The sequence below is a fragment of the Pseudomyrmex gracilis genome, unplaced genomic scaffold, assembly GCF_002006095.1.
Source record: "Pseudomyrmex gracilis isolate BER0280 unplaced genomic scaffold, ASM200609v1 scaffold_212, whole genome shotgun sequence".
NCBI lineage: Eukaryota > Metazoa > Arthropoda > Insecta > Hymenoptera > Formicidae > Pseudomyrmex > Pseudomyrmex gracilis.
In genome coordinates, this window is record NW_018020796.1 from 178,864 (window position 1) to 191,620 (window position 12,757).

General features: G+C 46.9%; 2 protein-coding genes across 2 annotated transcripts; one reads left to right on the forward strand and one right to left on the reverse strand.

Moving 5' to 3' along the window:
* The first annotated feature begins 348 nt into the window (after positions 1-348).
* LOC109858536 (negative elongation factor E) lies at positions 349-9,365 on the forward strand. Its single transcript, XM_020435898.1, has 5 exons — positions 349-534; positions 920-1,262; positions 2,268-2,436; positions 2,545-2,859; positions 9,224-9,365. The coding sequence occupies exons 1-4, from the start codon at positions 454-456 to the stop codon at positions 2,789-2,791; spliced, it is 840 nt and encodes a 279-aa protein (XP_020291487.1). The 5' UTR covers positions 349-453; the 3' UTR covers positions 2,792-2,859; positions 9,224-9,365.
* On the reverse strand, positions 2,808-9,678 carry LOC109858547 (protein piccolo). Its single transcript, XM_020435922.1, has 2 exons — positions 9,373-9,678; positions 2,808-8,401 (listed from the first exon to the last, which is right to left on the reverse strand). The coding sequence occupies exons 1-2, from the start codon at positions 9,676-9,678 to the stop codon at positions 3,350-3,352; spliced, it is 5,358 nt and encodes a 1,785-aa protein (XP_020291511.1). The 3' UTR covers positions 2,808-3,349.
* Positions 9,679-12,757: the final 3,079 nt, after the last annotated feature.

The following is a 12,757-nucleotide window of genomic DNA, read 5'->3' on the forward strand; positions in this document are numbered from 1 at the left end:
GATTGATCAGTTCCACGAGACCTGCGACTTGCGTTTAATGTAGAACGGCCTTTGAGTTCCACTTTTGTGGAAATACGGCTAAAACCAGCGGCTGAAACCGTCGTAAAAAATTACTATAGGATGGCCGCTCTCAGGTTTCTCTCTGCTAGTATGATTGCATCATTGAGTCTAGAAAAAGAACTTTGATACATAATACAGCCGGTCCCGGTTAACGTTACGGTTACGCCTGGTTTTGGCGCGCAAACATACATCGTTACCTATAACTACGGTACTGCGCCCTCAGCTGTAAATCAACGCGCATGCGCGAGTGCGGGGCAAATCTAGCATCACTGGTTTGGTGGCCCTGTGTTGATGTTTATCGGCCACACCACCTACTGATCTAAAACCCGTATTTACGATTTTTTGTGGTTGAAACTGACCTGAAAAGATTGTTGTGTAGCTATTACGTTAAAGATGGTGTACCTTCATTTTCCATCGAATCTTACGGAAGAAGAGTTAATGCTGCGAACCAAATATGCCAAACTTCAACGTAAAGTACGTAGGAAGGTTATGTTCACATCTCAAAAAGCGTAACACGTTAATTGTCACGCCGATTTCTACGGACCGGCGCTGAGACTTTCTGTTGTACCCTGCGCTAGTTCCCACGAACCAGCGGTTGACTTTTTTGCTTTAATATCTTTAATTTTTCAAGAAACGGTGTCGTTCACGAAAAGTTAAGACTCAGACCGGCGCGGCAACGTGGCTTAAATTTAAAGCAAAAGTCAATCGCCGGTTCGTGAAAACCGAAACATCATAAACGGGAAGTCTAGGTCCGTGAGGACCGACGTGGCGGTTAATCCGTTTGCCAGGAAGTTTAAATATTTATGTTTTACATAATTCTATTCGCTTCGTTTCTTCATTTCTGTAAATTTGCTTGTAGAAAAAGGCGCTGCAACATTTGAAAGCGCCGAAACAAGAGATCGAACGTATTCCTCAGGCACCGAAACGGCCTACGGAAGCAAGAGATGCTCGCGAAGTAGCCAAGAAGTTGATCAAATCGGGCGTGATCACAGCTCCAAAGACTCCCAAGAGACAGGAGCAAACGTTCAAGAGATCTCGGGGATTGTTAAGAAAGCTAATGAATAGCACAGAAAAAACAATTAATTGTTCGTATCAACCGTTTTCAGCAACACAAGAGGAGGAAGATACAGAAGCGGCAAGGCCTAGAGTCAAAAATCTGTACTTATCTAATAATTTTGTCGGTGCTCAAGATACAGGAGATAGTAAGGTTCTGCTCACAATAAACAAATTAGAAACAGGAATAAATATTAGAAATAAATTAAATTAAACAAAATGAAGACCTCGTGATAAAAAATTGAAGTAAAGAGGAGAGCCGATACGAAGTAACACAGGATGTCAGTAAGATTTATTTAAAGCCAAATGTTTCGATCATAGATTTTTATCTTCATCAGTGGCAAAAAAACTATTAGTAAAAATATAAGTTATACATCAGCACGTATTAATTCGATGGAAAGTAATTCCCGTCGATATTATGTTAGAATCGTTATCACAAAAAGCTGATTTTGCACGAATTAATATGTGCTGATGTACACAACTTATATTTCTACTAATCGTTTTTTTTTTTTGCCACTGATGAAGATCAAGATCTATGATCGAAACGTTTGGCTTTAAATAAATCTTACTGCTTTACAGCGACATCCTGTGTTACCTCGTATCGGCTCTTCTCTTTACTTCAAATTAAAATTATTTTTTTACAAAAACAAGAAAATAGAATAAGTTAATGCATCATAAATAAAAAAAAAATAAGAATTTGAAATATAAATTATTTATTCCGTTCTCTTGTTTAATGTAACATTATTTCAAAATTCTTTTCCTAATATCTAATAAAATTAATTTAAACAATTAAAGAATCTTTTAAGGCCCCGCAAAGTTTCCAAACTAATAAATATATATATATTCGGTCATGAGAGCCGTTCGCTAGGTGTTGTGCGTAAATTATACGTGTATATATATACATATATACGTGTTCACGTGTAAATTTTTACACGTGAAATTCGAATCATATATGAGATGCAAGTATAGCATCCTATATGAATTTTAGAATTGTTATTACAATTCGAATTTCACGTGTAAAAATTTACACGTGAACACGTATATATGTATATATATACACGTATAATTTACGCACAACACCTAGCGAACGGCTCTCATGACCGAATATATATATAAAATTAATTTACTTCTAATATTTTCTCTATTGTCTGCAGATTCTAACACCAACGATAAGCAATCTCCAGCCAAACAGGAGGTTAAAAACCCTTCTCGGGCGGGAAACACAATCTTTGTATTTGGTTATAAAATAACGGAAGATTATCTGAAGAAACATTTTCAGAGCTTTGGCAACATAATAAACATATCCATGGAGTCTGAGAAAAAGTAAGCACAAATTATCGCGATATAATTCAATAAAATTCAATAAAATTCTCTAATGTCATTATATTAATAATTTGATTTTAAAATCAATTTTTACTTTTTATTTCACAGTCATGGCTTTATAACTTTTGATAAAGCTGAAGCGGCTGAAAGAGCGATAAGCGAAATGGACGGTAGCATGGTTTCTTCGATCCAGTTAAAAGTCTCATTGGCGAGACGACAGCCCATAATAGAGCCTGTTGGTGGTGACACTATGTCCAGTTCCATGTGGTCACCAATCGCAGCTAATTACTCGCAAAAAAGTGCTCACAAAGATCGACGGGAACTCAAGATATACGAAGAGGATCTCTTCCAGTAAATGCAAATAGATGCGATTTCAACATGGTCAACCTTTTTATATCCGAAACTTACCAGCGGCAAGTCTCGGTACGGTATATATAAAGTAATGTTTATTTACATTATCATATTTATCATAAAATAGATTACATGTTTGTGATATAAAGCATGTGATTCAATCTACGTCAAGAGAATTTAAATACTATACATTATAACTGTTGGAGAATTTATACTCGTGTATATTTGGTATCATAATAGTATGTAATTACAATGTATATATATATATATATATTTTTTTTTACAAACTTGGCACATGTTTGCTTTATTTCGATATTTTATACAAGATTAACAATTCCGTTCAATTTGCTTTGCCGTCTCCGTGTGTACATTTTTTTTTCTTTTAAATTATTTTCTTCAACACAAAATCTGTTGCAATTTTGTGTTTAAGAAACCAAAATTGGTAAGATACGAAAATATGAAAGAGAATTTTAATTTTAATTTCTATGCGAGAGAGAATCAAATGAGATGCATTTATATGAACGTTATATTTATGATGAAAATTTGATTGTAAAAAACCGCGTTATTGCGGAGGATTGAAGTAATCCCAATGATGAAGATGCGTTACAGTTTGTGTTCTGCTAAAGTAATATATCAGCAAGCCTGCGATTAGAAGTAACAGGGCGCATATTGCTAGTTCCACTTCTCTGACCTTTTCCCTCGTGTCGTCCGCGCTTATTGTGGACGTTAAATATCTTACAAAGTGTCTCATGGCTTTTATGCCGGTCAGTCGAAGAGCCCGAAGAAGCTGCTGCGTAGTGTCTATTACACCGGGCTCCGAATCAACATGCTGACTCGTAGGCGTTTCGTTCAGAGCAAAGAAACTGGCCGGAATTTCGGAAGCTGGGATGGCAATGAAGTGAGTCGTGTTCAGAGGAAAGGAAGATATCGGTGACTGAGAGAACTCTCTCTGTCTGTCCCGTAGGGATTGTTCCAAGTCGAAAGAGTGCGAAATGACGGCACGCTGTGGCTGATGAGCGGCTTTCGGAACACTTTGTTCCGTGTTCGAAGAATAGGAAATGACAGCACGCTGCGGTTGAGCGTTCATAGAAACACCGCGTCCCGATACGGTCGAATCGGGTGTGTCGGGAGTCACGGAGATGGCTGGTGGCAATGAACGGACCGGAGACGCGGTTTGCCGTACGATACCTTTTGGGGAAGAGGATCTAGACCTCGACTTGCTAGGAGAAGATGATCTAGACTTGCGACAAATCTGTTCTTTGCTGTCGAACGCGTTATCCCCGTTGCCATGAAGATCCATAGATGTTGCGTCCGGTTCGGTAGTAGTAGCGGTACTTGTTGCTGTTGTCTGAACACAGCTACTCGGAGATTCGGCCACGCGTTCCGGAGACACTCTCGATTCGGAGAGTTGAGCTGAAGGCACATCCGACGGAGGATACGAGGCATGAGATTCGACCACGTGAGAACCCGATGTGGAACTCAAAGTTAAGGGATGTTCGGAATCTAAAATTCGTAAGGACTTATCTTGAGTATCTTGAGCAACCGAGAGCAAGTGTGTGGTGGATTCGTTTGTATCCTTGAAATCTAATTCATCTATTGGGATTGTCTGTGGGGATAAGGATTCTTTGGCTTGAGCAACTGAGGAGGTGTGTGATGTTTTTTTAGCCCTGACATCTATTACATCTGTTTTAACAACCTTTTGGTCCTCGTCAGCTTCGGTCTTCGCGTCTTCGGTGAATGCTGATTCGTTCGCGGCGGTCTCGCTGGACTCCGTCGCTTCCCGCTCCACAGGTGGCTGTTCCGCGGATTGTTGTTCTGCAGATTGTTGTGACGCAGATTGTAGCTCCGCAAGTAACTGTTGTGCAAGTTGCAAGTCCGCAAGTAACTGTTGCGCAGGTTGCAATTCTGCAGGTAGTTGTTGCATAAGTTGCGACTCTGCGAGTTGCTGTTCCTCAGGTTGCGACTCTGCGAGTTGCTGTTCCTCAGATTGCGACTCTGCGAGTTGCTGTTCCTCAGGTTGCGACTCCGCAGGTTGCTGTTCCTCAGGTTGCGACTCTGTAGATTTCTGTTGCGTAAGTTGCGACTCTGCAAGTTGCTGCTCCGCAAGTTGTTGTTGTTGTTGTTGTTGTTGGAACTCTGCAGATTGCAGTCTCACAGATTGTAGTTCCGCAAGTAGCTGCTGCGCAAGTTGCAAGTCTGCAAGTAGCTGTTGCGCAGTTTGCGATTCTGCGAGTTGCTGTTCCTCGAATTGCTGCTCCGAAATTCGTTTACCTTCCGTTGTGGGAATGTCGGTTGTTTTGTGGCTCGCGGTTTCTCTTTCGCGTTGTCTCTCCTGTGCCTGAAACGTCACGGTCTCTAAATGGCTTCTGATCGCCATCAGTTCCCTGATGATGGCGGGCGAAAAACTGTCTTCCGTAGAACCGCCGCCTCTCAATTCGGACGTTGTGATCATCATCGCGTCCACCTCGGACGCCACGATCTTGTGCGCTTCTATTTGCGAAACGCTTAGCCGGTCGACCTTCAAGTCTCCCACTTCGAGACTGCTGATTCTCAACGGCTCGTCCGACAACAGGCCCGATCTTAGCTGAAGTCGCGGCTGAGATTCTTCGGCAATGCGTTCTTGCAGATGCGGCGCCGATTTGTGTTTGTCATCAAAATCAGTCTCTCTGATCGGCGAAGGTGACGTCAACGACACCGTGTCGTACTCCATTCGAATATCTTCTTCTTCGCGCATTTCCTCCTGTTCCTCACTTCTGAAGAACTTCGACACGGGCAACGGTGGTACAGGCGGCGTGCTCGTTCTGCTCGGGCTCGGTATGCGCTCCGTCGACACTAACACCTGCGAACCCGATCTGGACGGCGTCACAATGAGCTTCGCCTGAGTAACCTCCTCCTCGATTATCATGTCGTCCGGCAGCGGATCTGTTTGCGTCGCCGTCGTTATCTCTGCGAACTCAAACGGGGTGCGAGGTCGTTCGATGTGCTCCCTCTTTATTCTGGGTGGTCTCGGTGGCGCTGGAAGCGGCCGACCTTGCATCTTGGTGAGCACCTCACCGCTACGAAGATCCTTGTGTTCATCTCCGTCGATCTCGATGTACGGCGCGGATTCGGCGGGCGCCAGGTGCGCGCTGCTGATCGTCTCCGACGTCGTGTCGATGTTCTTCTTCTTGACAGGCCCCAGAGTGCTGTACGCTCGTTGAGGTCGCTTAGGCGGAACTGGTTTTGGCAGTGTAGCGAATTTGTTGCGTCTTCTAGGCGGTGGCTTCTCCCGCTTATCCACCATCGCGTAACCGTTCGAGAGATCTTGCATCGAAGCGATTTCCTCCTCAAGCGGTATATCCTCCTCGACGTATCCGGCTTCCGGCAGGGATTCCGCGCCGTGCGACGTTCTGTCCTCGTCGGCGGCGATCGACGTTGTTCTCGAGCGGGATCGTCTCTTAGGCGGCATTGGCACGACTTCTGGTCCAGAATCCTGACGACGAAGCTGCGCGTCTAAATTCCGAATATCTTCCTGACTCGTGAGCATAACATCGCGTCCGGACAATCGCTCGATCAACGATTGTCGCGATCGTGATCGCGATGGCCTCGTCGGAATCGCCGGCTTCTTGGACTCGGTTTCGGTTTCCCACTTGTGATGACCGTTGCAGACGATCGGCGCGCCGACATCGCCGTTTCTCCGCTCTATCATCGTTTCCCGGTGCGAACGTTTTCTGCGTATCGGTACGACAGGCGGCAAAGCGTCGGGAACAACATTGTCGGGTGAGAGTATAGAAGTCTCCATCGGCGGCTGCGACTGACTTCGCAGGGACGACGATCTCGTCTTTCGTCGTGCCGGTTTAACCACGACTATGTCGTCTAACGGTTCCTGCGACAGCTCCTGCTGATCACCTTCAGTCTGATACACCACGCGGTGTCGGGAATCGCTTCTGGAGTCGCTTCTGGTGCGCTCACGAAATACCTCGTCCACAATCGACGCTTCCCGGCTGCGTCGAGCCGCCGCGCGTTCCCGCTTCGGTCTGATTGGTGGCGTTATCTCGCTGGATTCCACCGAAGTCTCCTTGTACTTTCTCCGAGATCGCATCCTCCTGGGACGTTGCGGCGGAGTGGGCGGCAGTTCGATGTCGTCCAGAGCGTTGACGTCCTCCGACCTGAGAGCGTCCCGGATCTTGTCGGTAAGATACTCGCCCAGGTGTACGTCGTCCTGGCTGATTCCGCTCGCCCGTAAGAAGAACTCGTCGGAGTCGATTTCTTCTATCACTCCACGACGTCTTCGGTCGCAGGAACTGCCGCTGGACGCTTGTTGCTCCCGATCGGACTGCATCGACGAAGGTTCATTCTCCTCTTCCTCCAGTTCCATTTTGTTTCCCCGTTCCTCAGACGCCGCTTTGCGCGGTCCAAATCGTCTCGGATCCACCGCCATGAACGCCCCGCCGTAATCTTCCTGTTCCATAGCTCGCATGTCCTCGTCCAACGATCGAGATCTTGGAATAGGTTTGAACTTTTCCTCGGGCATCGCTTGCTGCTCCACGCGCCAATCGGTCCGTGCCAAGTCCTCGTCCTCTTCGACCTCGTCACGGTCATCACGTTTCTGATCGCCGTACAACCTAGGATCCACTTCCATCGGCTCCTCCTGTTCGTACGATTCCTCTCTTCTTGCTTTGTGAGTTCTTCTGGGTGGAGCGGGACGCCGATCCGATCTCTCCGAGGATTCCTGCTCGTAGTCCATGTACTGTATCTCCTCGTCATCGTAATACTCCCGCTTCCTCGTGTCTTCCCACGGAATTGCTTGCGCCGCTGCCAATATTTCTTCCTCCGTTCTAGCGGACAGTCTCGGCGGTTCATCCAGTGACGTCTGATGCCACGGTGGCGAGCCGTCGCTAGCTGCCGCCGTTTCTTCGGGTCGATCGTAAGTCGGATCTTCTTCGAAGCGCTGCGCCCATTTGGATTTTCCTTTGCGAGTACGAGGAAAGGTCGCGCTCTCTGCCTCTAGAGTGCTCTCGGTTCTAGAATCCTTGGGTGAGGAATCGTCGCGTTTCTTTTTGTCGAAGATACGCGGATACGTGGCGAAGTCGAAGATGTTGCGCCTCGAGCCAGCCGTGGACTCGGTCGAGAGTTGTCCTCCCTCCTGCGTGGATGAGGACGGCCTCTTGACGCGAGAAAACGCTTCCGGCAGACGGATGTTGGGTTTCTTGATGTTGAACTTCGGCCTGTCCGGCAGATGAAACTTGGACTTGTCCGGCAAACGAAACTTCGGTCTCTCCGGCAGATGGAACTTGGACTTGTCGGGCAAACTGAATCTCGATCGGTTGAGCGGCAAGCTGAATTTTCCCGTTTTCTCGGAGATGGACGATCGCAGGCGTTCGATTCGACTCGGTCGCTTCTCCGTCGATTTGCGGGATCTGGTGTCCGACTTGCCGCTGCTCGTTGCCGTCGACCTCGTCGTCGACGTCGTCTTCTTCTTGTCGGGCTTCTGTCGTTTTTGTGCGAACGCGAATTTCGGACGGTTGATTCCCTGGAGTCGGGAGCGCAGCTTGCCGGCCTGAGTCTTCAGACGTTGGGGGAGACTGCGGGCGCCACGTTGAAGCGGCAGTTCCTCTATCACTGACGAGTCTACCTGGAAATCGCGAGTGCGACTGTCGTGAAAAATAATGCGAATGAATTTTATTCGTATTATACGACAAAAGTCTCGGAGATTCTACGGTGTTAAAAAAACAAAAACTTTGGCAACTTTAATAAAAAAAAAACAAATTCTGTCGTTCCGTTAATTAAAAAGGAAGTTTTATATTTTTTTCTTTTATCGAGGATATCGTAACATCGGTGAAAACGAGCTACTTTGAGGTCAGCAAGATTGGATTATAGTAGTGCCGCGCGCGAAGCGTTCGACATGCGATATTGCCGAGAAACACGCGAAGCGCATTAGAAGCGCGCGTTTTCAAGTGCTGTAAAAACAGCGCTAATCGGAATCGCGCAAGAAGCAAGCCCGTCGTCGTCGGGTTTCAGATCTATTGTTGAATTTGTCGAAATAAAAATCGCAGGGATTTGCATCAGCGCGCGGAAAAAATTTATATTGGCGCGAAGAAGACGATTGATATCGTCGCTTCGACGGCGCCGCGCACGTACATCTTCCCGATTGCGCAATCCGATGGAAGAGCGATTCGAGTTTTCCGGAGTGTCGCGCAACCGAGACGCAATGAGATTGCACAATCGGACAGTGACACGTTCGCGCCACCTTTTTACGCGCGCGAGTTTTACGCTAAATATAGGCGCGATTCGTAACGCGAGTAACGCGCCGAAAACAACAAGACAATGTCGGCCACTTGCGAGTGCTTCTTCGAGTTTTTAAATTCCGAGCGTCTATTTGATCCCGACGACGGGATATATTTAACCGCTGTTTTTTCTTTTTCTTATTTTTTTTTGTTTTTTGTTTTTTTTTCAGAATCTCCACGAGAGCGAAAAATTGCAGCAGCCACTTTTTGAAAACAAAGACGATGGATTTGCCAAATATGTTCACTGATGATTCGAATTTGCTTACGACAGTGAAATTATCTCTGTTCTACCGCTCTCTTCTGCGCGATCGGACACTACCTGACTGGTGTTGACCTCGCCGTCGGTCCTGGACTCGGTGTACGGGGTGGACGCATCGAGAAACCGCTGCTCCAGCCTGTCCTGAAACTCCTGCGCCGTAGGCGAATCCAGTTCTTCGGAAGTGTCGCCGGTCTCGCCGAGTTCGCGACCCTCCATCGCGCTGTCCTCGATCTTGCCGTCCAGCGGTAGGACCACGTCGCCGTCCAGAATAAGCTCGGGCGGCAGCCGTCCCCGGTCGTCGATGCTGTCGTCGCTGTCGGCGACGGGCATCACGTCCGTGTCGGTGATTCGCACGACCGGCGCCATCGCCGGATGCGACGGCGGCGCGATCGGCTCGTACTCGTGCTCACTGCGGACATTCATGACTTGTACCTGTTACAGCGAGATTTTCGAGTATATCCCCGAGATCGAGTTCGCGATCTCCGCGAACAAGACTGTCCTTCAGATCATTTCAAAGCGGCGGATGTTTTCTCAACACGTTTTGACGATGATCAGTTACGTTACACGATCGTGTAGGAAGTGATGGTTTGTTTTGTTCGCGAAACGTGTCTAGGTTGGGTATTTTAGACACCCATCAATTCGTCGGCGCACGATGACATGTTGTTCTACATGTCTGACCTCCTTTCGATCTCGTGAGATCAACGTGAACAGTGTGGTGACATAATTATGTAGAATACCTCACGTAGCGGAGCGATTGTGTTGCTCGAATAAAAAAAAACTCATTCACTGACGACAATTTGCTATTTTGTACTGTGTTCCTTTTTTTGTTTTTTTTTTTAATTCAGTAAAAAAAAAAAACAAAAGTGCATTGTTTGTAGTATAGTTGTAGACTATATATATAGACGGGATAGTTCAGATGATGTATTTTTGTATTCATGTACTATTAAAGAAGAACATTAAATGTGTATTTTTGGTCAGACGTGTATTTTGATACTGTCCGAGTAAGATGTAAAAATCAATTGTTGTGCAATTTTTGTTTTCTTATTCTTTGCATGAACAAGCACTGAGCTTAAATTATTTTTATTTCCGTGCTTTCATTTGCGGCACCGAGAACTCAATGTATCTCCGCGCTACGCCCTCAATGTTTGTCGCGAAGACGTCGTCTGTCTTCCTTTCGGGTTATTATACTTAATAATAGCAAAGTCCGTTCCAAAGCTGCTCCCGTTCGTAAAGCAGATGTCCATCCAGTCTTGTCCCGTGTGTGAGTGCGCGCGTACCGGGAGCGTACGACGGGCGCGGGCGACGTGGACGGGGAACTGGACTTGGCGGATTTGGGAGCTGACCGAGCTTTCTATCTATAGCCAGCCGGGCGAACCTTAAATAGCCGCGACGATTTTCGCGACGCTATTTCGTATGGTGTAACCTATACCGGATGCGACGACCGATATCGATGAGTGAAAAAGACAAAAAAAAACAAGAAACAGACGAGATTGACGACAATCATCTCGCCACTTTTACTCCGTTAACCACCACGCGGTCGACGTGCGTTTAAGGGTGAAACGACGATCGCGCGCCGGTCTCGTCCGTTCAAACTCGGACGGATTCGATAATATACTCTCGCACGTGTATCTACTTAGGCGGATACTGACCTGCAGCGGACCGCAGGTGGCTGCTGCATCGTCCTGGATGACGGTCTGAACAGTTGAGCACGTCGTTCCGGCAGAAGCGAGTCGCTCTTGTAGAACTGACAACCACAACGAACCTCGCGTCCGAGGCTCGACGTCGACGACGCCCGCGAGGCGCGTCCTCGTTGTTCCGGCTCCATCCCCACCGCCCCGGGAGAGACGCCGGAGGTGTCCCGGCGGTGTCTTAATCCACCTCCTCCAGTCTTCTTTTCCTCTGCGTGTCTATCCTGATGTCTGACGTCGACGCGAAACGACGACGACGACGACGACGACGACGACGACGAAATCCCGTACGCGAAACACCCTTCGATTCTCTCTCTGGAAGGGAGAAGAGGGAGAGAAAGAAAGAGAGAAAGAGAGGGAAAGACAGAGAGGAGGAAAGGAGGCTGTGAGCGGCCCTCTCGGCTAGAGCAGCCCGCTGCAACAGCTTCTAAGCGACTCTCCTCTGTGTCCTCGGCCGTCCATCGAGAGCGGACCGTTTCCGAGCGGACATCGCGGATTATTTATAGCAATCTCTGGTATTCAACACAGACCACACGAGACTGACTCTCTCGGACTCACGCTCTTTCTTTCCGAGTCGCCGAACCCACCTGATCGCCGCGTCTTCGATTCTCGCGAACCGAATCGAGAGTCTCTCTCACCTGGTGGCATCGAGGAGGATGTTGGCTTTTCCGCTTCATTTGGTAAACGATTCGGCAAAACGTTAGAGAGGAGTTAGAGAGACGGCAAGTCTCGCGGCTTGGTGGCCAAGCATCAAAGTTTCTTTAGTTATTATAGAGTTTTATAGTTATTCTATTTACGTGTTATACGATAAATTCTGTGCTGATGTTTGTTAATTTTTTTTCCGATTAGTTAGAAAAAAAAACAGGAGTTACAACGTGAATGTGGGATGGGAAATTGGAATACGCGGAATTTTTGAACTCCTTTCTCTCTTCTGTGTTGTTATCGAGGACAGAAATTAGCGACGAACAACACCAGACAAGTGTCCGCTAACGCGGCATCAGCGCGAAATTAGGATACAGCTGCGGCATTCTGCGTCAGCGCGTTAGCGCCACTTATCGGTTTGTCTTAATTATCGGGAAGCGAGTTGTATAAGGAAGCCCGACGACGCAACGAGCGACTTTTCGCGCGATGCGGCATCTTTTTTGTTTTTATTTTAATTATCTTAGCACGCGTGATAGGGGTCATTTAACACGTGTCCGAGAACACTTCCCGCTTCCACTTGTTAATCATTAGAATGTATCTTTTGCAGTTGGAACTTTTTGAGAAGCGAAAGAGAGCGAACTCGATAAATTCAAGAGCGACAGTCAAACGCGCGTCTTCGATGTTATTTTTTTTTTCTTTTTTTTTTTGCGAAGCAGGGAAGTGTCTTTCGACGTGAAGAGTGAGAAAAGAAATTGTACGAAATTGCTCGATTTGAATAGTAAACTTTTTTTTTTCTCTCCAACAATTTTTTTTTTTTTTTTTTTTTTTCCACTGCGATGACACGCTCGTTCTCTCGCAACTTGAGTATGCGAGGAGAAGTATAAAGGCAGCCACAAACGTCAACATGCGCGGCAACGTGGGAATTTCGGCGATTGTGTCACATCTTGGCACTCTCGATGCCAGCACCGTGCGTACAATGCTGGTGACGATATCTAAACGATCGTCGTTTTTCACTGCGCATCAGTCAATGTAAAAATAATTCGTAGAGTAAAGATAGAGATAGAGAAAGAGAGAGAGAGAGAGACAGACAGACAGACAGAACAGAGAGAGAGAGA